Raw genomic sequence first — 26,658 nt, 5'->3', positions numbered from 1 at the left:
CCACCGTAACCATCGTGTCGGTCGCTGGGGCTACGAGTAAACAGGAGACGTCGACTCGGACGAATTCGAACCGACTCTATCTGGACGTTTCCGTTGCCAATCCATCGTTGATTTCTATTCTCAGTATTTTGGATTCATTTCGATCGCTTAGCGACCGGTCCCTTACTATCCTGTGTGCCGCATGAGCTCCGCGCTTAGTCGTCGTGCTCCGCAAAATTGACGGTGAACTTATTCGACTTCGCGGACCCGCTCAGGGACCAGAGAGGACATGGAAAGATCACTCCCCCGGCTCTCGCGCTATTCATTCCACAATCGCAGTCATACCTAAAGTTCCGGGTATAACGAACCTTCCGTATATGAACCTCGCGAATAGGGAACCTCCCGTATAAGGGACCCCGCGTATAAGGAACCTCCCGTATAACGGACCTCGCGTATAACGAGCCCTCCGCATGAAGAACCTCGCTTATGATGAACGATCGTCGATTTCCAGCCTCAGCAATCTAGATATCGAAACTCAGTGGTCGTTTTCTCGAGCACAGTCCAGGATAAATCCGCCAGGGTGCTCATATAGCTGAGCTTCACCGCTCTCATACACTCTATACGTTATACGGGAGGTTCAATACACGGAAAGTTTTTTGTACGGAAGGTTCCTCATACGGAAGGTTCGTTATACGGAAGGTCCGTTATCCGCGGGGTTCGCTATGCGGGAGGTTCGTTATACGCGGAACTTTTCTCCGCCATCAAGGGTTCGTTATACGCGGGATTCTAGGGCATTTGTATTCGGTTGAGAGCATTCTCAAGGCTATAGCAGTGTGGGAAATCTACGTTCATGGCAAGAGTATCATGTCGATTGAAGCTTGTCGATTCACCACATGTAGGGTTTGTACTCTATCGTCAAGGACGAAATGATAACTCGTGGCTTCAGCCATCTCTGAATAGAACTATCCTATTCTTGCAGAGAACCATCGAGATTCTCGGGGAAGAGAATGCACAGGTGCGCGGGCAGCTATTGCAACAATAGCAACAAGAGCTACACCAGCAACAACGGCAACAACAGCACAAACTGCTGAAAGAGCAACGAAACTCGACGCAGCAGCAACTGCTCATGCTGCGGGAGCAGCAGGAAGAAAACCGGCTGCAGCTGCTAAAGCAACAGCAACACCAACACCGGAAGCCGCAGCGACACAAAAACCAACGAGCACAGCAACAGCACCACCCACAGCAGCAGCCCGAGCTGCTGTATTTGTTGCAGCGGACCTCTCATTTAGGTGAAGAGATACCCCCCTGGTCCATGACCTGAGAGAAGTTTTTTTTCAACTTGGAATAATTCAAATCCGATAATCGGGACGAGCCCCTAGGGCATGGAGGAGCTGCAATCGAAGATGAACCTTTGAGCTTGAGGCTCCAGGAACCGTGAACATCCTCGTACGTATATCAATAATGCAGGAAGTGTGGAAGCTTATTCTCAACTCCTTAAACCAAGTAGACTGCTCTTTGATTATCGAATGGCCTCTCATAGAGCTCTTGATGATGATCAAAGCTATTCGAGAGAGGGAATTCTCGAACGAAAGATACCACTCCTTCTTGTGGCTATGGCTCTCAGAGGATCCTCTGGGGAGATTAGATGTCGCGCGCTGAAACCGGAATCCTGAGGCTTCCTGATGGAATCCGAATTTCTCTCCCCCTGACTCGACCCATCGCTTTACTCGAGCCCAACACGATGTCAGGGTTCAGATCGATCGCCGTTGAAGACATGCATCTCGCATATGAGAGAGAGCATCTACGCCGAGAAGAGTGTCTCTCCCAGATGGGAGACTTGTTCCGATCAGTCGGGGATCGATTACGTTGAAAGCGCCCCGAATTCATCGTTCGGTCCCAAGTCGCGCATCACAGCCTTGAGATTCCGAACGTCGCTGGTCTTGCCATGAAATTATGCTCTTTGTGCGACAGACAAATGCATTGACTTCCTCAAACTGTTCCCGTATGATCTCGCACAACAAATGAATTGGATGGGCCAAACATGGGTAAGAAGTCTTTGTAAAATAGTTTGAGATCCCCCGACCCCCCGAACCCACCGACCGCGAGGTTTGCGACATTTGTGCGTGCACCAATCGAAAAAGACGGCCCGAGAATGTTCGGAGGAGTGGCGCCCGGGGTGGTCCGGCCACACCTCCTCCCCTGACCTTCCCCTCAGTCACGGTACCGCCAAGCTCTTGCAAGTTACTCGACCTCCACGGGTACTCTCATTCTTATCCGTCGACCAGATTCCATGTATCAGCCTTTGAGACATACGGCTCTCCTAATGCCCTTTCCGATTGCTTGAAATGACCACATTCACGGGGTCGCATTTGCGAGCCCGTGGTCGCAAACCACGCCTTGGCCAGCTCGATCAACCCCGTGAAAATCACGTTGTGCGCGTACGCTTCGGATTACGTACGCTTCTGCCTACTCATGCTCATCTCCCCTCGCCAAGATCAAGCCACCGAGGCATTCATCGGCCTCGGCCACAGTACCTGTCACGTTGACACTGGATGGCCTCGAAATGAGTGGACTGTTTCACTGATCAATTGTCTCCGAGCGCCGTGTGGCTTCGCCACCGAGGACCTGTCGCGATGGATGCTGACGATCAAGTCGTCGGAACCAACTCTGGCGCCTCGAGGAATCTCGACGTCTGCTTGCACGTCGTGATGCCTCCGCAGCGCGATTCTGCCCTTACGCCGCCCCTCGGGACTCGGCTCATTCTCAAGCAATGGGAAAGACCTACGCATTGCGTGACGCCCGTACCTGAGAAGTCGCTTACTGCGACGACGACGTCGCGGTTGCTCCGGCGCCTCGCGATCGACAGAGACGTACGGGCGATGGCTGCGACATCCGTCCACGTAGAGTATGCATTGCAACTCATAAAGAGCCGCGATCGTACTTTGCCAAATCATTCATCGGAACGCCGAAATCGCTGGGGGAGAGAGCCGAAAAAAGTCTCACAAACGGAGCGCAAGCGCTTCTATTCTATAGGGGGGATACTACGCAAGAGAGTTCGTACATCTAACAACGCTGAGTGAACTTACCGGTGATTATACGTAAAAGGGAGAGGTATTCCAAATATGAAGCATTTCAATTCTTGAATTTTTAGGTGACTTGAAGAAACCGACACATGGTGTGAAAAACTTCGAATGATCTGTAGTATGACAAAAAATGTTAAGAGGTACAAATCGGTAATAATGCAAAGGTAGCTCTGGCAAAGAGCTGCACGGCTCGGGGAATAGTCGGCTTTAATCTCGATTCCCTTGAGATTCCGCCATACTTTGTTGCGAGTATCATAGATGTCCGCGGGACGGACGGCGAAAGCGTTGTTGATGCCGCTCGGTTGCGCCGTTATGGTTTCTTACATTGCTCGTCGCAGCTTCAACTCTCGATAATGGATGATCGAGGAATGATACCTGTTCAATGCATTGCCTGTCATGAAAGTAAATACCGCTGCCGATAAATATTCGTAAGGGAGGATTCGTAATCTACCCGAGTAATGTATTCCCATGTTCTGATGACGAGATACGAATGCCTTCTTGTCGAAGAACAACTCCCGTAAGGTCAGCCATTCCATAGCTCTGACCTTTATATTCTCCGATGGTGGATGAGCCTATTCTCGGGGGAAACTAGGGCGAACTTAGATATACCTAGCTGAGACGGAAGGTCAGAGCTTGGTATTAGATATCTCTTCCCCGAATAATATAGAATTCCAATACTATACGGAATCGATTCTTCGCTTGTGATAATTGGTAATCAGGTTGTCTGAAACTTCCGGCAAGGGTCGTGAGATCCGGTTGTGCTAGTCTCCGATTGTGGATTAATGCCTCTGTCGGAGCTCCATCTCCCATAGCATCAGAGTTCACTTCTCTCACGAGAGCATCTTGGGAAAAAGCAAGGAATTCACGGCTTTTGGCGCGACCGTGAATCCCGCGATGAATTCCCAGCCCTACGCACGGTGACGATACTCTGGCTCATCCCGGGATCTTGCGCTCGGTGTATGAAGTTGATCGATCAAGTGTTCTCTCGGAATCGGCTCAGGTCATCGAAGGAACCGCGACATATGACCCAGGTCATATGTCGCGTTCCCTTTCTGTCGGGAACCCGCGTTGAAGTTGGCTGCGATCTCGAGTTTGGTCGAAAGTCGATCGAAGGAAGTCAGAAGTCCCGATCCTCCCGGACCTCGTACTTATGAGAAGCGGCGTGATACACAGGCGGTCACGGTCCGCACCAACCGCCGCAATATCTCGAAAAGGGAACAGCGATATCCCAGTCGCGACTTCGCAACCTGGCAACGGAACTCATTCCTTCGGGGAGAGTAGCCAATCAAGCTGACGGCTTCATCGACGTCTACCGATGTCTATCAGAGGAAGGTACCTATCTCGAATTGAATCGCGACAGAGAGTCGATATCCAATCAAGCGGACAGGGGTGGGATCTGACAAATCTTCTAGGGAGGCGATCGAGTCACCGGGCTACCCCGTTAGATACTGATCGGAAATGCCCGACTCGGCAATCCGGAAGACGATACCATCTCTGACACGCGATGCGGATTATGATCAGCAGGAAGGTACGGGCAATTTTGAGATGGGAGGGCAGGACGTCTTGGGTTTCGTGGCGGCTGATCCTTCCTTCGTGGTGCGTCTCATAAGTAGACAGAACCTCGCGTCTCCCGCGAGAACGTTCGGCATTCCTTGAGCCTTCTGTGCAGCGGGGGGAAGCTCTGCGGAAATCGCGGGAATTCCCCGGTGCTTATCTTCTCCTGCCCGAGAGGACTCTCGACTGCGCGACGGAAGGGGATATCGGATTTTCCCTTCTCCTTTGAGGAAATCACTCGGATTGAGCTTGACGACTGCTGAGTGCAGCCGAAGGAATCGGGGGTCCTCCGTTCGAAGCAGATCTTATTAAGTCATTCTCTTTGCGCGATGGACTTCCGACTCGTGAACCTGATCATATTGTTGCGTCATCTGGACTTCTCCGGCGCTCGTGACGTCGGTCGCGGGGATTGGCCTCGCTACAGAGCTGTGGTGAAGCTCTACGCCGCCAGGAAACCTCTGCTCATCGTGTTGTATCGTTTCAACTATGAACTGCAATTCTTCAGGAGCTTTCCCTCGCAACAAATAATTTCCGGGATCCAGAGATTCGTCAAACGATGTCCTCATCCGAGGATATTGGTGCTCAGTTCCCTGAATCCATCGAGCTACCAGGAGCAATTTCCGGGATTCGCTTTCCGTATGTGTCCACTTGGCACCGATTTCCACCTGCTCAGCGATCTCAAACTCCATTACTTTTTCTATCGCCTGCTCCGTATCTTCTACTTACCCGAGATGGGGATGAGAAGAGGTCTCCTTCAAGGATCAAGTGCTCCGGTGCGCTTAGGAACTTATAAACAACCCAAGTACCCTCCGACATGGGAGGATTCTTTCGCCAGAAAGAGAGCTTCTGTAACTGGCGTCGTGTACTCCGTGTTCGGTTCGGCTGCAAGTTTCATGCTGACGTTCAGAATAGACAATCACACCCTTCGCCATTTCCACGGGCTGTGGTCCGCCACAGCGATCGCTCGACCAAGTTTTCTAGATAAACCTCTGATCGGCATGGAGACATTGACGGTTGTGGCGGTTTACAAACCTCAGAATCTTCGTCTGATACAAATGACCGACGAGAGCTTTTCCGACGGTATTTCGAAGGCCGTTGTGCTCGGGCTGGGCGTCGCGGTGGCTGTGCTGATACGTTTCTCTGACCGGAGACTAAGTCTCGTCGGTTCCGCTTCCATGACAGCGATATCTTTGGTCGCTCCGATTCCGATGAATTTGACGAAGCCGGGTGTCAAAGTTGTGCTGACCTTTGGATTCTGGCTTTTCCTCAGTCAAGTCTTCGTGTCGATTATGAAAGGCGAATTAGTGATGCAAGTATCGATGGGCCCGACAGATAGAATCCAACGAATCGACGACTGCGTGTCACCCTTCGATCCGGTGCGAGAAACGACTGCAATGAATGGCGAGGTCATCGGTGAAATATTTGTCCTACCCCAGGAAGCATACAGTGTCGCCGCAAAACTCATCGGGTACGAGCCCGTGTGTATCCTCGATGTCTTCCACGGTGAATCTTTCCTAACGAACTTCACAACAAGGTACCCAGCTGCCGAAGTCTACAAGATAAGATACGAGGGCCTTATCGCCATGTACCTTGTGGAGACGCCGCTAAATACGGACTCCCTCATTCCAACTCATTGGCTCTCTCAGCTTTTCGTTAGTCCGATGTTGTGTCCGATCAGGGGTGGAATCTACCTCTATCGATCATTGGAGAACGGCCTCTTCAAAGGGGCCAGATTCAGAACGTACTGGCGCTCGGAAGACACCAAAATCTTCAAATTCCTGGAGCAATTCTACAGAAAGCCCGACGAGCAGTACTTGCGTCACAAAATCGAACTCAAAAAGTTTGCAGACTCGTCGAAGGGTTTCTCAGGTACGAGTTTCCAGATGTGCTGGGACATGCTCGTCAACGGTTGGTCGGCGTCGTGTGCCGTCTTCGCGTGCTCATTTCTCCTTGGACGGAGGAAAGTCATCCGAGGGCCCCTCAGAAGTTTGATCGTTTTCGATTCATACAGGCACCAGAAATTCTTCAGCCCGTCAGAATCGCTCTACGGAAAATCGAAAGCTATCATGATAGCGTCGCAGAGAGGGAAGAGCACCCCCTTCTGCTGAATTCCGGCGCTCATATAGCTCACGGGAACCAGAACCGTTGGTCGATTTTGATCGCAATCGAAATGAACCAGACCGACCCCCGTCGCACACGGCCTGTTTGTGAAGATCTGCTCGACTTATCGTGCACGTCAATGTGAAGAGTACTCATCTTCTGGTATCAAGCGATGCGTAGGTCAGCTCTCCATCGCCGGGGATTTCGTTGAGACATTGCTTCAAAGTTCGTCGATGCGAAAGGGCTTGTGTCAACTTCCCTCCCCTCATTTTGCCCAGCCCGGAACCGAGCCTTGACAGACAACAGTCCTCCGCGATCCGGAGAGCTCCTGAGGGTTCGGGCCCTGTCGCCTGACCAGGCTACGATGTTTGAATACTTCAACCGTGGTCGAATGCAGGAGCGATTCTCTCTCGTATTTGCCGGCGTACGGTAGACAGCTCTCAATCAATATCGCCGCCGATCGTCGCCTTCATCAAGTCAGGGGCTGATCTGCATATTGCCAATGGCTCTCGGAAATAATTTTCCTCCATTAACTTGTTGAGCAAGCTGACATTGCATGCGAAAACCGCTTCATTCGGTGTATTGGCAGCGAATTCAACTGTCGGCTGGGAGTATCGGGCTTTTGCGGGCATATTCGTGTGGGGAGACGGAATCCTCAGGTGGAGGAAGTATCGAGAAGCATGACACAAGCTACAAGCGGAAAATCGATTCGAAGCTCCGGTTTCAGCCGGATCAGTCTTGAAACCGAGCGGCTGTACTGGTGGAAATGAGAAGATCAGGACGACCAGAGGGAGAGTGAGTATCCTTTCATGTCATGAGAAATAATAAATATCATGTAGAATTTAGACGAGATATTAATGTAAGCGATCAATGTCTGCAGCGTCAAGAGCTTGGATTTTATCGTGAATGAGCTCGAGAACACTTGGAGTCTTGATGACAAGAACTCCCGGGGCACGCCCCGTGAGCCTCTCCGAGCAACCCAGAACTTCCATCTACTGGTCAAGCTCCGAATCATAGAATAGTATTTATTTGAGCCGCGGCATCGACTTCCTCCGCTCTTAATTTTTCACTCCCCCAAGCAATGAACAACCTGCGAAAACCCTTGGACGCACGGTCGAGCCGAGTTTACGCTTCAATGAGGGCGGAAAGTGAAAACAATCTAGGAGGATATCTTGGAGCCTGTCCTCCGAGTCGAGGGAACACTCCTCGAGGTTGTCGATCCTGTTCCGACTAGCTCGACAAGAGAGTTGATCCACGCAGGGAACCGAGTTCGCCTTCTCGCTAGAGTAAGGAGACTCGCTCGGTGATAAGAAGCATAGGAAATCGCGAAAATCCCGAATGAGACCGAAGCTCCAATCTCGAGTATATCTGAGCAGAGTTTGAAGCTCGTTGCTGAGAATCCCGTCGAAGATCCTGCATATTCCTCTAGTCCTCTCACGTGCTTCGAGTAATGGAGTCCGGGCGTTGATATCGCCTCCCAGATTCGTCGGGCCAAAGCGGATCTATCGAGCTTCCAGTAGTAAGTCAATCTAGCCCCTGTGAGGATACCGCCCTCGAGAGGTCTTAGATAATACATGAAGCCTCTAATCGGACAGATTTTTGCTCTTTCGAGGAATCTTCCGATCGTATCCACTCGCTTTATGAACAGGTTATTCGGAAGAAATCGCAACACCGTTTTCTGCGTATGTTTGATGGAGTATACTTCGGCTTTAGGATATTCCTGTCGGAGGTGAGTCAGGAAAGGTCGAGCTCCGAGAAGATCGTATATGCATACAGGCCTGTATCGGAGGAGGCTTGCGACCGCCGCTGCCCTGTCGAAAGGGAGGAAAGCTGTTTCAGCGACCACGCCTTCTTCGAGGACCGCGTCATATATTCCTTCGCAGCCATGGACGAAACTGATCTTGTCCTGAGGTCCCATTGAAATTTGTTTAACGACTTCACCCTTCATGATGGAAACGAAAATCTGACCGAGAAAGAGCCAACATCCCAAGGATAGCACGAGCCCGACGCTTGGTTTGGAGAAGTTCATCGGAATCGCCGCGATAACGGACGTCGTAGTCACATAGGCCGCGTAGAGGAGAGTGTCTCGTGGAGAAGAGAAATGCGTCAGTAGAGCCACAAGGCTACCCAAAAGCAATGCCGCGATTTTTGAGTATTCGTCGGAGAAGTTCTCGTCCGTCATTTGAACCAGAGCCGGATTCTGGGGTTTGTACACTCCGATGGCCAGAGGTACTTCGACATCGTACGCAATAGTATCGAAATTTGTTTGAATGCTAACGTCCGTCTGTCGCCACATCGTTTGACCGGATTCCAGAGTGCGGTTGCCGACATCGAAGAAGAACATGAATCCCCCGCTCGATCCTGTCATGTGGGCTGTGACGTCGACCATCGAAGCCTTTTCTGTGTAAAAAGAGCTCTTCCAGGAAGGCGGATACGTTGGCTTCTCATAGGGTCTCAGACTGGTCAGCTCATGCTTGAAACCATAGAAGAGACCCTTCTTCATTGTAGGCGATAGAGGCAAGAACAGAGGCAAAACCCCAAACCACCAGGCACGGATTTGAAGATCGTTCAGCAAATAGTAAACAGTTCCGAGAGGACACAGGCGGAGGATAACCTCTGAATAACGCTTCTTATAGCTCCGCACATTGAGAGTGCTCAAAACCAGCATCCTGTCGAAGAGACAGCGCTCCAATGTATATCGAGGCTCAACGCAGATTTGTTGGTTTGGGTACCTCTTGAAGACCTCCAATGCGTGAGAGAAGTCGTGGTACACGAGGAGAATCGGCTCCCCGGCAATCAAGAGCTTTAGGATGCGATGATAGTCCGACCACGATTTTATTGCCGCATCATTCCACGCTGAAGTCTTCGAAACAAGCACGCAGAACATCAGATATTTGAGGCGAGCCTGCATCTTGGAGTTCTTCGAGGCGTCCGACTACGATTTCGACTCCGAGTTTGCAAGATTCTCGTTTGTAGACTGTTTGTATAGTCTTTCGAAAGGCGCGAAGCGTCTCGCCACCCTGTCGATTCCGGGGATTGTTTTCTCCGGGATCCGTAGCGGGATCTCGTCCGCGAGTCGGGTGCGAGTGACGGCTTTTCAACGACCGAAGCCCCGCGCTGAGAGCTGAAATCATTATTCCAAAAACTCCGCTCCTGGCGTTTTTGGAAATTTCTGGATGATGTCAGATTCATTGCATATCGCGATTCTTCCGATCTATGTGGATTTCATCCGGAGTCTTATAGATTTTCATATCGAACGCTCAAATCGCTTCGAGACTCAACTCGACTGCCCTGCATCTGTATCGAGAATCGGGAAATCTCGATCAGATTGCTTTGTTGATCAGGGAACTCCTATGAGTATTCTGGCGTAATCGAGAAGTCATGAGAGTCGTGCACCGGATTCCTTCGACCTTGTCCGCGGAAAGAGCTCAGCAACTAGATCGACCGCGATCGAAAGCGGAATTATTCGAGGAAATAGCAGATCGTTAGTCGGACACCTTCTCCGGCATCCTCATTGAAATTTCATGATTTTCCTCATGCATCGGAAGCAATAGGGAGACGTCAGCATTGGCTGCCCGTTCTGAGTGAGATCTGCATTCAGAACTGAACAGGAACCCCGCGCCTTCAAAAGCCAACAAACTGTGGGTTCGGATCCGGAACTCGAGTAGCACTCAGTCAGATCATTCGGTTCTGTACGGAAGAAGATGAGGTGAATGAACCTCCCGAGTTTCGAACGACGAAGCCCAAAAGATCTGCTGAATCGAGGCCGGAAGAATGTTTTTTGAGCTTTGAATTCCCTGGACGATGCCCCACAGACTTGCAAATTTAGGCATTCGAGTGCGCGGAAGGCTGAACACGGAGCTCTTCTCGTCGCGGTCTTTTGAGGAGAATACCAGCGTCTCGAGAATGAACCGCTAGCGCATCACATGGGTGGGTAGACCCAGCCTACGAGACGGCAGGCTGGGTCGCTCTCTCAGCAGCGTGTTCGCCTGCAGGCGTGCCTGATCGACCGCCCGCCCGTAGCCCGCTCGTCTGCCCGACCGCGTGCTCCGACTCGTTTTCCCATGCGAGATTTCTCCCAGTCAGCCCGATTCAGCCGGTCTACATCGATTTGGCCACCGAACGGAACAGCAAGCTGACCGGCGAGTAGTTCTGCCGGTTGAGCTCTGTTGTTTAGCGTCAAACCACTCGCGTTGCTTGAAGAGCCACCTGACTCTCTTTCGACTGAGACCTAGAAGCGCTTCGTAGCTGTAGGAGAAAAGAATGAACTCCGGCTCCACCCGTGATTCCCGCATTCAGGTTTCGTTGCTGCTCGAGATCCAGCTGCAGTCCCGACCGGTGGTCATTCGAAGTCCTGTGTCTCATTTTCCGAATAGGTACGTCTGGGACGAAATTCCTCGGAGCCATTGCTTCGCTTTTGAAAAGAGTTGAAACCGGGAACCGGAGCGATCTTCGAAAACTTCAGCTGCTCGAGTGGGAAGCCGCATGCGGCAGGAATATGCTTTCGCCTGCGATCAATTTGTGTGTGTCAACAAACGTCACACAGCGATTCTCCCGAGCGTCGTTCGCCCGGGAGAGTCTCTCAGAACGAGCGAGGAGCGAGAGGCGACTCTTCGCAAATGAACTACCTGACGGCCTATCAACGGCAAGACCTCTTAAAAACACGAGCGATGTAGAGTGTGTAAATCTGGCTCTCAATTCTGGGACAACATCACTATCTCTTGAGGAGCGAGGGACGGCCCATATAGTTCCACCTGTAGCGACTGAGTGAGTGTCTCGCTATGAGACATCATGCTCGCAGCGATTTTTGAGTACGCTCCCCATAATTGGATAGAGATTTTATTGGATCGATTCGTCGATGAACGATATTCGTACTGAAGTCTCGCCGCACTTCCTACGCCAATAGCTCGAGCTGACGAACCGAGGGAGCGGTACCGTGCTCGAATTGAAACGCTTGATCGCGAGTCAGTTCTACGGAGAGCACCGCTGGCTGGCAGCTATTTCTCTCATCTCGGGCAGGCGACGTCAAACAAATCTAGATGACAAACTACTTGTGGGTGGGCTCTCCTTTGAGGACTTCTGGAAACTTTTGTTTCACAAATGTCTTGACCTTGAGGCCAGTCGACGTGACATCCATCGAGGGTGAATCATAGATTGAGCGAGCTCTGTGCTATTTGGTTTCCTTCAGGCGAGCTATTCCTCTCCCGAAGGAGTCTCGCATATAAAATACGGAAGAACAAACCGCCGTGATCCAATGTTCAAGGACACGAGACATCTGCGTGCTCGTCTGTTGGCCGGGGTGAAAGCTGCCTCTGACGTTCAAGTTGGTTAACTCCACTAACAGGGCAGACGATGATGAGATTTTCATCCCGATGATTCATGTTTCGATGGCGTTGGAGGCTATCGGGTGGGGGAAATTAACGCGCCGGACGTTCATTGCATAAGCGCGTTTTATTTGTGTACCACAGAGAAAGTAGTTTACCAGCAAGCTTCCGTAGGGCAATTCGTCTTCATCTCAGCTTGTTCCAGGGTCATTCTGTGACGAACACCGACCGGATCGAGATCGGAAGTTCTTTGCCTGATCAAGCCGTAAGGTGGAGCGACTGTTCGGATCCTCGGTGTGAGAGTGCCCATCGATAAATGCGCTGAATTATTTGTGTCATCATGGAGATTCCATCGACGCTTCCGAGATTATCGCACCCTTGGGACGGCGGACCGGTGAATTCGTTCTTTTCCGCCGGACCGTGCGAGAAAATTCCCTATCCAGATGACGGATGGGTATTAATAAAATAATTTCAAGATAATATCGAGACTCGAGGTGAGCGTGGGTGTTTTTTGGAAAGCTGCTGCTAAATAAAAGTGTGTTGTTTTTGTACTGATTTCAAAGCGACCGGTCTGAATGAGTTCGCTTCAGAGTCTTTTGAGCGATGAGACTGACCATCGCTCACACTTGTCAGCTCGCTCGCGACCGGTCGTTGACAGAGACCTCTACGATTCCTTTAACAACGAGCTTGTGGTCGCGGACTTGCAAATCCGACTGAGCTTCCCAATGCGAACTCCGCCCGAATGGAATCAGTCACCGATGCCAGGGACCTCGTCGAATCCAATTCCTCTGGAACGGCGTCAACCCCCTGCCGGTACGTAGTTCTCAAATAGAGTCAAAAGTGTAGGCGGATGTTCACCATTCTCACAGAGCTTCTCCCACTCTCGCTACCGAATTTCTCGCAGCTACATTAGACATCATGATCTATGTATAACAATGACTCGGCGTCCGAGATGGCCCTCTGGTGACTGTCTGAGGTATGCTGTCGGAAGAACACTCGATGGCCTCTGCCGTGGGCTCCTAAGTCGACGATTCAAGAGCTCTCTCCGTACGGCATAAGAGGGAGCGAAAGCAGTTCGTCCCATCTTCTGATTGATTAATTGAATGCCCACACGATTAGACATTGCCGTCCCCTTCGCATCCCACCTTCCACCGAGATTCATCACGGCAAAGTCTTATCGTTCCGTCTTCGAATGAACTTCGTCCGCACGGAGAAACAAGAGATGGAGCGCTCGGGAAGAACTTGAACATCTTATCGTTGACGACAAAAATGCTGATCATCCCCTGAGAAGTTTATTCGGTGTTACGGGGGATTTGCGGTGGAGTCTATTTTAAGACAGCGCTGTGACTCTCTACTGCCGGGTCTGAATGGAGGTCACTAGCAGTCACTAGATGGCAACCAAGCGGCCAGCCAACATCCAGGCAGGGCTCAGGCACCAGGGTGAGGTCTGGTCTTTCTTCTTGCTCGTCCGCTTGCCCGCCCTCTCACCAGAGCCCACAATGGTATCGAGGGTCCCTACCAACGGCTCGTAGTTGGACATCTGTGCGGGACTTGTGAGTGTCTCCTCGCTTGTTTCGGAGGTAAGTTCATGCCAAGATGTCGACGAGCCTCAACCCGGAAGTGGAGCTCCGAACACGCTCGGAGCTCTTCAGTTCAAATGAATCGGGCTCGATGACAACGGATCTGACTGTTGGATACTGTGATCAGGACGTCTGTGCTCTTCGCAATAAGTTTGGACGGACACTCTTCGATAGAAACCCAAGGGGGAGTGAAGCAACGGAATAGAGCTGCGAACAAAGGAACGGAAATAGCGTACCAGAGTACTCCTGGATACTCCTGAATTCGAAGGGCGAGTCTGTCGTCGGAACTGAGAGTGTTATGAGAATCTGTCATCGAAGTGCCAGAAACAGTCTCAATATGTTTAGAGATCAGTCCAGCCAACGCACTCTCAGCTGCTGAGCCGATGCCGTCGACCGGAAGCTCTCCGATCTTTACGAAGAGAAACCCGGCGAGCGTTTCGACGAGAAATCTCTGTTGTTCTTGTCTGGCGTTTTCATGTTGGGTGGCTTTCTGTTCCGATGCGGCTATTATACGGAGTCTCGCATGGTCTCTAGATATGCTATTTGAAGCGCCTCAAATGCGAACGATCTTATTATTCGAGTACGTATGGGCGATTGAACGCTCCATCGGAAATTCTGAGGCTAGGAAGTCCGTCCGAACCAAGTTGTACCGGATACAGAGAGACAAACCGACAGGGTCTGCTTCGTTCCTGAGAGGGAGAGAGAGAGGAGCAGCGAGACGCAGTGTATTTGCAAAGCATTCATTCTCTATTTGAGAAAAGCATGTACACTTCTTTCCGCTCTCTCGGAAGCTGACTGAGGAGAGGACATTCGACGCGATAGGGCTCTGATTGCTGGTCTCAGCAACAGCGCGGAGAACCTTTTGTGGAGAGCTCGGACCCATTGCGCTCTAACTCGCTTCTTCGCCGACGTTCCCTGGGCCAAGACAGCTATCGGAGTCGAGGCTGGGTTCGCCGCCTAATCAGCCGGAATGAGCCCCGCACATCGGTTTCGATGCGATTGCGTCGTAAATTTTGTCCTCGAAGCTCCAAAGAAAGTCCATTACGTACTGGGGATCACTGCAAAGACTGGGAGTTCGCCGCTCAGCCGGGTTTGGATTCGCCAAAAGAGGGACGACGAACATGCATCTCGACTTCGGGAACACGAGTTTGCGCGCAATACCTGTTTGGATTGAGGCTCAGGGCTCAGCACGGGAACCTCTTATCAGAGTCTGCGGTCACGTGGGCAGTTTAGCTTGACTCTCTCGCTGAGCTGGCCGGAGGGAGAGCGCTAGATTTCGAGCACCTGTTCTAAGGAGACCGAAGGTCACTTTGGAAAGACAGCCAGGTTCGGACCTTCCTCGCAGAGCAACCGGCGACACGGCTAAGCGCCCTTTCGGTCGCGCTCGGGTGGGAAACATTGCCAGCTGAACAATAGGAAGCCTACATTCTCGCATAGTAGGTCTTCCGGGAAGGAGGAAACTCTAAATGTCAACAAGGGAGACTGATTCCTATTACACGGACAGCAACATTATAATACGAAACTCCATTCTCAAGAGTTGGTTCGCGGCAACGACCGAAGACGGAAGCCCTCGCGAAGCATCTCTTCCGAATCGAGGGAAAAACCCGTTCCCCTCTTTGACGGAGAGGAAATTACTCGGAACTTCCGGAGACACTATACCGAATTCCTCCGCAGAATCGTCCCCTGATTGAGAATAATTCGAACTCTGGAAGAGCTTGAATGATTATGCATCCATTTCGTAGCTCTCGATGTAGGTCCGCTCTCCTCAATATTTATGTCCAGACACCCTTTTCAGTACAGCTTCCCCCAACCAACAACCAAGATGCCCGAGATGTCGGAAGAAGAGATCAGGAAGATGGAGGAGAAGGAGCGCAAGAAGGCCGAGGTCAGGCGGCGTCTCGAGGAAGCCTCGAAGGCCAAGAAGGGAGGCAAAGGAGGCTTCATGACACCGGAAAGGAAGAAGAAACTCAGGGTCAGTGGGATTGAGGCACTCGAGCTAATGCTCGAGCTCTGCAGGAGCTCTCTAGAATTCGCCATTGTCCAATCGTATCTGAAACTGGGCTCCCTCCAGGCACTGCTGCGTAAAAAAGCCGCCGATGAGCTGAAGAAAGAACAGGAACGCAAGGCCGAACAGAGAAGGACGACGATTGCTCAGCGCTGCGGGAACCCCAAACCTGTCGATTCCGCCAACGAAGGTAAGGTCATGGAAAATCCTCACCAGTCCCTCATCTCATTCAAATTGAGCCTGGAGCGATCCTGAACACAAGAGATTCGAGAGTTTTGCTTCCTGACGGGTCGATCAGGAGCAAGTCGCGAATTTTCGCCTGGACCTCGCGGTACGGTCGTCAGGCTCAGGACGACGCAACTGTCTAAGAGTCGATCAATCGCGGTATTGAAGCATGGTTTTTTCTTGATGATTTTTCTCTCGTCGGGGAACTCACGTTTTGTTGTTTTGCGACAAATCCAGCCACCCTGCAGCAGATCCTTAAAGATTACCAGAAACGCATCACCGAGCTCGAAGACAAGAAGTACGACCTCGAATACGAAGTCCGACAGAAGGATTTCTTGGTAAATAAGGACGGAAGCTGAACAGACGAAGTACTGCCCATCTGTTATTGATTCCGAGCGTTGTGATGATGGCCACTGACTCACTTTAATCGTTGTTGTTATTGCTGTTGTTTTTGCTTTTTCGAGTTTTGTTGCTCCAAACTGAAAGCCAAACATCCTGAAAATGCAAATCGTCCTGAAAATGCGTGTCAAACCTGTGATGTCCTGAAACGAGAATCTCTTCCGCTCTTTCGAGCGAGTGGTGCGCAGAGCGCCTTTGCATTGCAGAGCAATGATGCTTTGATGGATAGGTTTCCCCCTCGCTCGTCGAGATCGGAGCTCCTCTTGCTTCGCGTATGGTATACAGAAAGCCGATGAACAAAACTGGGAATCAATCCGAAGTCACACAGCTCATTCTTGAATGCGTGCTTCGCTGGGAGCTGCTGGACCCATAGCTTTTTACATCGAAAGTTTTCGTGGATTTCTCTCTTTTTTTCTGAGTTTCCTGTATCCTCTCTGGCGCTTCTCCGCTCCGACGTACGTCTCGATCCGCCTAGAGTCATTCGTTGCCTCGAACGGAGTCCGCGTCGGCGACATAATCTCGTCAGCTGTCCGTTCGGATATACGTGCCTCACTTCTTCATCTGTCAATTTTCCTGTCAAATATGTTGTTACTCGTCATATGTTGTTGTCTCGTCTTATTCTTTCTGTGGTGTGTAACATAAGCCGTATGCTATGTCTGCTTTAGCCAACCTGCAAGCCATCTGCAAAGAATACTACCAACGGATCCTGGCCGTGGAGTCAGAGAAATACGATCTGGAATTCATTGTGAGACAAAAGGACTATCAGGTACTCGTACAAGATGAAACTGTCCAGTGGATACCGTATGATACGCTGAACTCGCGTATTCATTTGCGTAACTCAATTCGAGCTTGGTCGAGTCTCGTCCCTGTATGTTCAATGTTGCACCATGGCCCGTTGCAACGCAGTCGCTAATTAACCGCCACGCCAACAAAGGGAGCGTCGACAAAGCCCACAGTCAGAAATTCACTCACAGAATTGAATCTTGCAGATCAACGAGCTGAATATCCAAGTGAACGATCTTCGTGGCAAGTTGTGAGTATTCTCCGTGAATAACGTTCCGTAATCATCCATGGAATTCGACCTTTGACTTCCCTTCCTATTCGGGAGGGTAGCTCACGCTAGGAACGTCAGCGCTGAAGAAGGGAATTCTCCGCTCAATATAACCGGTTCTCTGTCTTCAGCGTCAAACCCGCTCTCAAGAAAGTGTCCAAGTTCGACAAGCTCAAGGTCAGAACAGACAAGACAGAAATCGATTTCCGTGCCGGACTCAAGCAAGTCAAGAAGGAGTTCAAGGAACTCACCGAGGACGTCAAGCCAGTGAGTTGCTTGTTGCTGAAGAGTGATAACACGCCCTGACTTCACTGATATATCAATTTTATGCCCAGCGCCTGTCACGTGTCGAGTCATGACACGGGTTGGGGTGTCGGGCATTAATTCGTCTCCCTTCCGCAGGTCGAAAAACCGGAATGGGCCCTGGGTGCCAAGAAAGAGGCCGAAGGCGAGGCTGAGGAATAGACCGAATCCGGAACTCTACAAAGCGAAGTTTTTCTATGAAACATTTGTCAATAACAACAAGGAGCACAAACGATCTATTGCATAATCTTGCAAGGAGTCCCTCTACTGAAGATCGAACAATGATGACGTTATAATCGATGAATCATTCATCCAATATCGATGATTTCAATAAACGTATGCTGTATTAAATTTTGGGTTGAGCTCCATCACACCAAGTCCCCTACGATTCCGCAGCATATTGTACGACAATTCTCCCACGCAGCCGATTCTCAGCCCCTCGACTTACACGCGGTGCGAGGCGATAACTTCCCGATCTTAGATCATGATTCTCGCCATTGATTCTCGAATCCCATAATGGTCTGGATCAAGATACATGCGAGGAGTGATCAATCTGGCAATTGATAAGCTTCCTCTCCTCTGGGAAAAGCCACGATTTCGCAGTCAAGCCCTAACCTACAGCCGACGAGACCCATTCGATGGGATACGGGAGTAGGTCGGCTGAGTTACTCGCAGTTCGAGATCTTCCGGCAGACCAGGACGCCGAAAGCGAGGGGTCGAATCAAACAGTGAAGATGTGCGCGAGCAAGGGGCTCGTCTGCCGAGCTTCGAATTTTCGCGCTGTGATCGCGTGGGTCGGCAGCGCCACCTGGACGCTTTGGGAGCGCGCAAAACTATCGTCGTCAGCGATCAGCTTCTGCAAGTCGTTCGTAGGATTTTCCCGAATTTCCATCTTCGATCGTGGGTGATAGTTCACCCCTTCATTGTGAACCCCGTAAGGGTGATCCGTCAAGAACTGTAAGTGTCATTCGTTTAGAACAACGATCTCATACGTGCGAACTCCTGTCAAGTATTCAAATGTTCCTTCCAACGGTCTCCGGTACGGCTGGGACAGCCTCGCCTTTCGGAGAGGTGAAATCACCAGATCCTTACACTTTCCCGACCCTAGTCCGAGCGAAACGAATTGCATTCTATCGTCGTAATCCTTGGCGATGGAGTGCGCATAAATTTTGCATGAAATCCGTTTTCGGATCTCCGACGAAACCTGAAGTCAACGCGGCCTAGATACTCCAACGTCTCAGTTGTTCGGTGGGAGACTAGTGTGGCATCAGACGTTACGGAAATCTAGGGACCGAAACCTATCGAAACGCTTCCCGGAAGGAAACAATTTATAGGTAAACCTCCCCCGGCAAACCTGGGCGACTGTTCCAGCAATTGTCGCTCCCAATTGAATGGGACGTCAAGATTCGGAGTATATCCCCCTGAAATCTCGGCCATGTTTATTCGAGCTCGAGCTCATCTCTTCGTACGGCATGTTCCGCCGGGTACTCATCTGTCCCGAGTTCTCACTGTAGCCCTTCTTTTCCCACCCCGGCGGAAATCAGGTTTAATGATCTAAATCTACTAACTGTTCGAAGATATTCCTCCTGGAATGCAGAAATGAAAATCTGCGGCTCAAGATTGAGCGTGTCCGCCGACAGAGCGGTTGAATGATCGAAGCTCGAAGACGAACGCTGTAGAGTCTTGAAAAGCTCACGAACGATAGCCCCCGCTCCCAACGGTCATAAGATGTTTTCTTCGCTTCCGCTAGTTTTTCGTGAGATTCGACATGGAGACCTGGGGGGTGGGGGCGGTGGTGGTGGTAGTGGGGAGGAGCCAGCTGGCCGAGCACCTTACTTTTATTCTAGTTGGAATCGGAGAAAAGGTTGACGCTTCCGAAGAGCTAAGGTGTAGCCTGTTGCAGGTCACGATGGAGAACTACGTGAAGATAGAGAAGATTGGCGAGGGTGAGTTCGAATTTGGGAATAGGGTCACGTCGAACGCTTCTCCGCTTCGTTCGAGGCACCCGACAACCTAAGTCTGAGTCGCCATCGAGCACCGATCACTGCTCACTGCTTCACGCGTTTCTCCATAATTTCCAGGGACCTACGGTGTCGTGTACAAAGGACGTGACAGGCGATCGAATCAACTAGTCGCCATGAAAATGATTCGACTCGAAAATGAAAATGAGGGCGTTCCCTCGACAGCTATCAGAGAGGTCTCAACACTCAAGGAGCTACAGCACAAGAATATCGTCAGGTGGGCGCGGAAAAGGGGCATTCCAGCTCAGGGTTCCTAGAGGAAAATCCGTCGTGTTTCAAATCATTTCGGGGAGGTCCATTCTAACAACTCCTTCTCGCTGCTTCCAGTCTCGTGGAAACAGTTCTCCCTGAAGGCAAGCTCTATCTCGTTTTCGAATTTCTGAAAATGGACTTGAAGCGTTACCTCGACTCGTGCATTCCGAAGAAAGAGTTCTTACCGGAAGCAGTAATTCGGCAATTCATGTACCAACTCATGGATGCCATGGTTTACTGTCATCAGCGCCGCATCATGCATCGAGATCTGAAGCCGCAAAACATCTTGGTCAACAATGATGGCTCACTGAAAATCGCCGACTTCGGTCTTGCACGTTCTTTTAGCGTCCCGGTTCGCGTTTATACTCACGAAGTCGTCACTTTATGGTACCGAGCACCCGAAGTACTTCTTGGTTCTCCCAGATATTGCACGCCAGTCGACATCTGGTCGGTAGGATGCATCTTTGCCGAGCTTTTCACCAAGAAACCCCTCTTCCATGGGGACTCCGAAATCGATCAGCTGTTCCGCATTTTCCGGACACTCGGCACCCCGACAGAAAGCGAGTGGCCCGAGGTGACGAGCATGCCAGATTACAAGCCGAATTTCCCCAAATGGAAAACAAACATCTTGTCTGCACACTGCAAGCCGGTCACGGGTGTAGCGTTGGACCTCTTGCAGAAGTGCCTCATCTACAATCCGATTCGCCGGATCCCTGCGGTAGCTGCGCTGGAGCACGACTACTTCAATGATTACAATCCAGACGAGCCGGTCGAGGTGCCGTATCTTAACACATAAATGTCTTAACTACGTGCTTATGTGGTGTGCTCTACGACTCGGATCCGGACTGATTTCGGAAATTTAAAACTAATCTCGCCCATGAGAATTGAAGCGGTTTCACACATGAATGCTATGATCTTTCCAAGAGAATAAAGACGGACAAGACTCTCTCGCTGAAGTGAGCCTTAGATTTATAATTCGACCTCCATACTTTGGGTCGTCGGGATCCGTCTCAATATTGTCGGCGGATTCCGGCTCCTAATTATCAATCGAGTTCTATTTTCGGCGGCTTCGAGCGACTGCTTCCCCATGCCCCTCGCTGGGACAGTTCGATCTTCCGTTCGGAACAAAGCTTCTCCGACCCGAACGATAATACGGAGGTGCATTGCTTATCCTTATCATATATTATTGTGGCTTGAGGGAAAGCGCGACTCGCTCAGAACATGATGATTGATTATGACTCCTGAGGATAGGGGGGGGAGGGGAAAAATCCGTTTTATTGGCTCTAACACCACTGACCATGTCCTCTTCGAGTGTGTCGAGGCATCCGTCATTGATCTCCCGGTTTTTTTGCCGAACTGAGAGCTCGGGGGCCATGTTCCCGCGTTTTGCAGTCCTGAGGAAGTGATCATTCCCAGAGAGTATGGAAGAACAGAGGCCATCTCCTCCGGACGTGACACGACTATGCTGCCATTCTCCTCCGTCGAGTAGAATGGATGATTGATTGTCCCTCGCTCGTTTCCTGATATACAGTGGTGGTCAGAATCTTAAGAACGGCAGCTAGAAGTCCCGGAGGGGATGCCGTTCTCACGATGCCTATCCATCGTCACCGCGACGTCGAAAGCACCTGAGGGAATCCAACTTATCATTGTAGCACCCCGGGAAAACTCCAGAGTCGACTCTTTTCTCGAGCCATCCGGAGGGCTCAGCTGCCATTTCGTTTGTAAAACCGCTCGCTCGCCTCACATCCTCCCGTAACTCCTCGAACAATGAAGTCTGAACGGCTCATTGACCGTTCGAGGAGCTTCACCGGCTCGATGCTTCCACTTTCGCGGAAGTGCGGGGCGCGTAAGTCTCCAGTTTCGATCCCAAAATGTGGGCCTCTGTCGAGAGGTCTCAACGCTGAGACCGTGGCTGAGAACTCTTTTGCGGGAATGCAAAACTTGGAAATGAATTGAGTTGCCCTCTGACTGATAAAATACTCCGCATGCTTCCCCGTTTTTGTCAAACCCTTGAGATCACCTGTTCCAGGGATGTAGTCGATCGGCCTCAGGCTCCGTGGGAGAGGTTCATGAGCGTCGCTATCTCTCAGCTGCTTCTCGCCGCCGCCTCAGCGCAGACGGGAAAGCATGGATACCTTACTCGTATTCACCGATTCCATCCCAGATGGAGGGATCACCGTTTATTTTTGTGTAGCTCTTCTCTCTCTTTCGATCCCTGGCAGACTGGCACCGTAATTCTCATCTTCGGTACCGAAAATACTGGCGAACTGCAAATTTCGAGCACTTAGAGTTTGTGAAGCGCTTGGGAATACATCACTCGATCCATCCTCTTATAGAGCACAAGGGAGCGCTCCATGGCGCCCATGAATCCACGAAAAATGGATCGCATACTTCTGGATCCCTGGAAATCTCAAAGAAAAGTCAGGAGGATTATCGAGTTTCCCACACTTCATTGCAGCGACGGCGCCGGCTCAATCTACGTCTTCCATAGAACAAATCCCGTGATTTTGCCAAGACAGCAGAGGAAGCTGTGCTCAACGAATTCTGATCTGCTGAGTCCGTTCTTCCCCCTCCTCCCCCAGAGATTGAGCCTCGCAGTGAAAATCTCCGGTTGCTTTTTCGTGTATTCCCATCGGATGATCATTCCAAAATGCCGACCTTGCCTGTATGTATTTGGCAGTATTGAGTCTTGGAACTGTAATCGGTGTGGCGGCGGAAACGAGGATCTTTAGAGCCGATCAGCCTCCATCCAGACTTTTCCGCCGGGGTCGGATCATTACGATGGTGATTCCCGCGACGGGACTTATGGGATACGCAGGTTTTGTCTGAGCTTGAAGTCTTCAGCAGAGAAGCTTCTCAGTCCTAGGGCAGCAGAGCTCCCTTCATCGAGATTTCTTGCCTTGAACATGCCGTAGGCGATGGACTAACGAATTCACGTTCAAGATCGCTCGTACTCAGAACTGCATTTTCATAGGCACGTTCACGTGCACGGAGGCTCATGCCTCGCGATTTCGGGGGTGTCAAAGTTCTATTTAGTTCTTCTCTCCTCCGCTCGTCAATTGAGTCGCACGGGATAAGCTCTCATCCGATGCGATTGGAAGAACTCACCTCCGATATGGAGTCTTGTATCCTCGGAACCTCGGGCAGCGACATCTTTGAGTGGATGTAAGTAGTCGGATCAGTGATGGATTTGTCGAGACCTTAGGAGGCGTCGAACCGGAGAAGGATATGGGATTCTCTCGTAAGAACTTTCCCACCGAGCTACGGCAGCCGGGCTAGAGACCATCGACTCTTTTCACCACCCCTATTGCTCGGCTCAGTCCGAAATAATTCAGGAATGTCCCCCGGGTGCATTCGACGGTCGGGTTTCTTATACTAAGTTCATTCTATTTTGTCTCGAACTCAATTGATGCCTCCGCGCTCCAGCGCAGGGACAGCATAAGCATCGCGGCACCTTTTCGCAGCGATATCTGATTCCTTGGAGGTCTGCGACTGCATAATACTGATCGTTTTTCGGTTTGGTACATCGAGACACTTGTCGGTCAAAACTTCCTACTCCAGGTTGGATTCGAGTATGATCTCTTTGTTCTCCGAGTACCTTAAGAGGAGAGCCGGCCGAGGGGCGGAATCCATTGACGGGGAAATACTCTTCTATAGACAAATGTACACACATAGGTATCAGGGAGGTCTATTTCCAGGAGGGGCTCGTCTCTTCGCTCTATGCTCCCACTCCTTGCCCTCCGAGACGTCTCGGGTGGGCTCATTTAGACGACTCGCTGGAGGGAGGGGGTGATTACTTTTGATCGAATTCTTCGCTTCGTGCTCTGGAACTTCGTGAAGTTTTCATCATCGCGATCGCTGAATGCCGCAGCGCTCCGGCCGTCAGAACTCGAAAACCTGCAGGCCGCCACCGTTCCGAATTCTCAAACGAGCTCCTCCATCCGAGGTGCCTCACACCGGTATGCATGTTTGAGATTCGGAACTGTGGACGCTTCCTATGGAGCTCACAAGGTGTGAGAGCCCTTGATATATCCTCTCCGAGGATATATGATCGAAGAAATACAGGGAGAGGTTCTCCATTCTGAGTCTTCCCTCGTAAAGGCTTCTATATGCGCATGATCCTTTCCGCTTCTTGGTGCATGTAATGCATCGTATTTGCGCGTGGTAAAGCGTCAGAAACAAATCAGTGATCGGTGATGGGTGATCAGTCGATCAGGAATGTGGGCCGACGGGTCCAACACACGGAACGGATTCGCCCCGCTTCTTCGAAAAATGCACATTCATTGATGCCTGATGGTAATTTGAGCTCTAATGGTCTCGAGAACCCTATATGGACTTCACGTGCTCCGCAACTCCGCACCCATGCTGCTTTTTCTCGAGTCGGATTCGCAAGCGGAGGAATGCGAGCTTCAAGAGTCCATTGTCGACGAGGTGTCTCTCGAGCCCACTGATGATGATCCACGCAGAGTCGTCGAATACATCGAGCGTTTCATAATTAGGAAGTTTAGATTATGACGACCCCATGTGCTCTTCGCGACCGCACTCGCGCCATCGAATTGCCGTCACCGCTGCGTGTTTTCGATCGGGTCTCTCTGCCGACTGAGCTTTGAGAGAGAGAGCCGAGTGGAGAGCTGTTTGTTACGAGCCAGCTGCATAAGAGTGAAAGAGCTCGAGTCATTCTCCAGTGCAACTGAGTGACCGTGCACGCAGCGAAAGCTCGATTTCCTAACCGGACTACTTCTGCCCTGATAGCGGATCGTCATCGCGTTTGTTCAAGACCGTTCTAGTTTTTCGAGCAGACCCCACAAGTCGGTCAAATCAAGGACTTCACAATCAACCGGAGTGACAATCCACACGAGACCTGCCGTGATGAATTCTGCCGCGTCGAACGAATTAAAGTCGCCTCTGGAGAAGATCTCCAAAGAGGAGACTCTACGACTTCGAGACATACACATTGGTAAGAACTGCACTGTCTTCTTCAAATCGAGCGGTGCACTGAAAATCGTTCGCGGGGAAAAGCAGTACCTCTTCGACGAGAACAACGTTCCCTTCCTGGACTGCATCAACAACGTCGCGCATGTCGGACACTGTCATCCACATGTGGTAGACGCAGGCCACAGACAAATGCAACTCCTGTCCACCAACTCCCGATACCTTCACGACAACCTCGTATTATACGCTCAACGGCTCCAGAGATACTTCCCGCCGCAGCTATCTGTTGTTTATTTCCTTAACTCGGGATCGGAAGCTAACGACCTCGCCATGCGGCTCGCCAAGGCCAAAACAGGAAACAAAGATGTTATTTGCGTGCAAGGTGCGTACCACGGTCATCTGCAGTCGACAGTGTCCATTAGTCCGTACAAGTTCAACCGCATCAAGGGCTACAAACAAAAGAAGTCAGTCCACGTCGCGCCGTTGCCGTGCTCATACCGGGGAAAGTACCAACGATCACAGATCAAGGACGAATCAGTGGACATCGGAAAACTATACGCCGATGAAGTCGGGGCCATCATAGAAAACCTGAGGAGCAATCAGAGAGGTCTCGCTTGCTTCATCTGCGAAAGTCTCGTTTCGTGTGGAGGACAGTTCCCGCTCCCTCAGAATTATCTGAAATACGTATACCAGTACGTTCGAGAGGCCGGGGGTGTATGCATCGCAGACGAAGTACAAACCGGTTTCGGCCGCGTCGGCTCGGAGTTCTGGGCTTTCCGGTTGCAAGATGTCGTTCCCGACATCGTCACGATAGGGAAGCCCATCGGGAACGGCCATCCGATCGCGTGCGTTGTCACCACCCAAGAAATTGCGCGTGCCTTCGAAGCTCAAGGTGCGGAATATTTCAATACGTACGGAGGAAACCCAGTTTCGGTTGCCATTGCCAATGCGGTTCTTGACGTGATCGAGAACGAGAATTTACAGCAACATGCGCTGGATGTTGGGCAGTATCTGATCGAGGAGCTGTGCAAAATACAGCGACGCCGGCCATTGATAGGTGATGTTCGGGGAACTGGACTCTTCGTTGGCATCGATTTGGTGAAAAATCGGGTCACCAAGGAGCCGGCATCCGACGAAGCCCTCTATGTTTCGAGACGTTTCAAAGAGGAGCATTGTCTAGTGAGCACGGAGGGCGAATGGAATAATGTTCTCAAATTGAAGCCGCCGATGGTTTTCACGAAGGCGAACGTGGACACGATATGCGAACTGTTGGACAAATTTTTGGAGGAGCTGACCCATCCGAACGAAGTCTGAGAACAACGAAGAAGGGTCCTCTGTCTTGTAAGAATGAATTATGAACCTTACGTCCCGGCGTTTCCTGGCAGCTTCGCCAACAAAAAGTTCCTATGAAACTTGTCGAAATGAACGGAATTCATCTAATTTCTCTAAGGAAATCGAGCTTGACCGGAGCGCTCAATAAATGAAAGTTGTCATGCCCGTATGATCGAATCGTGTTTTGAAGGACTCATTGGGAGTTCCGTGAGTTTCCGAATTTTGTCGTATCATTACGCCTCTCATTTTGTTCATTTCTCTCTCCCACGAAACCTATGCTGTCTGGGAGTCTTGCACCCGACTTCGATCTCTTCATCATCTCTGAGCTCCGGAGCGCTAGAAACTCGGTTCTTCGATCAGAATTCCTCACACATACTGCTCCAAAAAGTCAAAGGAGCAACTCAGCCCGGTATCGCATAAATGCTCTCGTTTGCAATTACGCGTTGAAGGTTATCTGGCAGCTTCCCAAGGCCCGGTCGTAATCTTAATGGCCACGGGAGTGAGGGGTAATTTGGTGA

The 26,658-nt window shown here is 50.9% G+C and overlaps 3 protein-coding genes across 4 annotated transcripts; all 3 read left to right on the top strand.

Moving 5' to 3' along the window:
* Nucleotides 1-13,574: 13,574 nt before the first annotated feature.
* On the top strand, nucleotides 13,575-17,954 carry LOC100907350 (troponin I). The gene is made up of 7 exons (XM_029113060.1): nucleotides 13,575-13,620; nucleotides 15,416-15,592; nucleotides 15,692-15,815; nucleotides 16,088-16,188; nucleotides 17,239-17,282; nucleotides 17,432-17,567; nucleotides 17,703-17,954. Exons 2-7 carry the CDS (start codon nucleotides 15,443-15,445, stop codon nucleotides 17,763-17,765), a joined length of 618 nt encoding a protein of 205 aa, XP_028968893.1. The 5' UTR covers nucleotides 13,575-13,620; nucleotides 15,416-15,442; the 3' UTR covers nucleotides 17,766-17,954.
* A 468-nt stretch (nucleotides 17,955-18,422) lies between these two features.
* Cdk1 (Cyclin-dependent kinase 1) lies at nucleotides 18,423-20,848 on the top strand. 2 transcript variants are annotated; one of them, XM_029113058.1, is made up of 4 exons: nucleotides 18,423-18,560; nucleotides 19,507-19,549; nucleotides 19,685-19,841; nucleotides 19,952-20,848. In XM_029113058.1, the coding sequence occupies exons 2-4, from the start codon at nucleotides 19,513-19,515 to the stop codon at nucleotides 20,670-20,672; spliced, it is 915 nt and encodes a 304-aa protein (XP_028968891.1). In that variant the 5' UTR covers nucleotides 18,423-18,560; nucleotides 19,507-19,512; the 3' UTR covers nucleotides 20,673-20,848. The 2 variants fall into 2 exon arrangements, with proteins under 2 accessions (XP_028968891.1, XP_028968892.1); XM_029113059.1 differs by lacking the exon at nucleotides 18,423-18,560 and having other exon boundaries at nucleotides 19,498-19,549.
* Nucleotides 20,849-24,564: 3,716 nt separating this feature from the next.
* On the top strand, nucleotides 24,565-26,295 carry LOC100907492 (ethanolamine-phosphate phospho-lyase). The gene has a single exon (XM_003738514.2). It carries the CDS (start codon nucleotides 24,746-24,748, stop codon nucleotides 26,120-26,122), a length of 1,377 nt encoding a protein of 458 aa, XP_003738562.1. The 5' UTR covers nucleotides 24,565-24,745; the 3' UTR covers nucleotides 26,123-26,295.
* The last annotated feature ends 363 nt before the right edge of the window (nucleotides 26,296-26,658 follow it).

Source organism: Galendromus occidentalis, unplaced genomic scaffold, assembly GCF_000255335.2.
Source record: "Galendromus occidentalis unplaced genomic scaffold, Mocc_1.1 scf7180000076006, whole genome shotgun sequence".
Lineage (NCBI taxonomy): Eukaryota > Metazoa > Arthropoda > Arachnida > Mesostigmata > Phytoseiidae > Galendromus > Galendromus occidentalis.
Note: the sequence above shows the minus strand (reverse complement) of the source record. Positions and strands in the feature narration are given on the sequence as shown.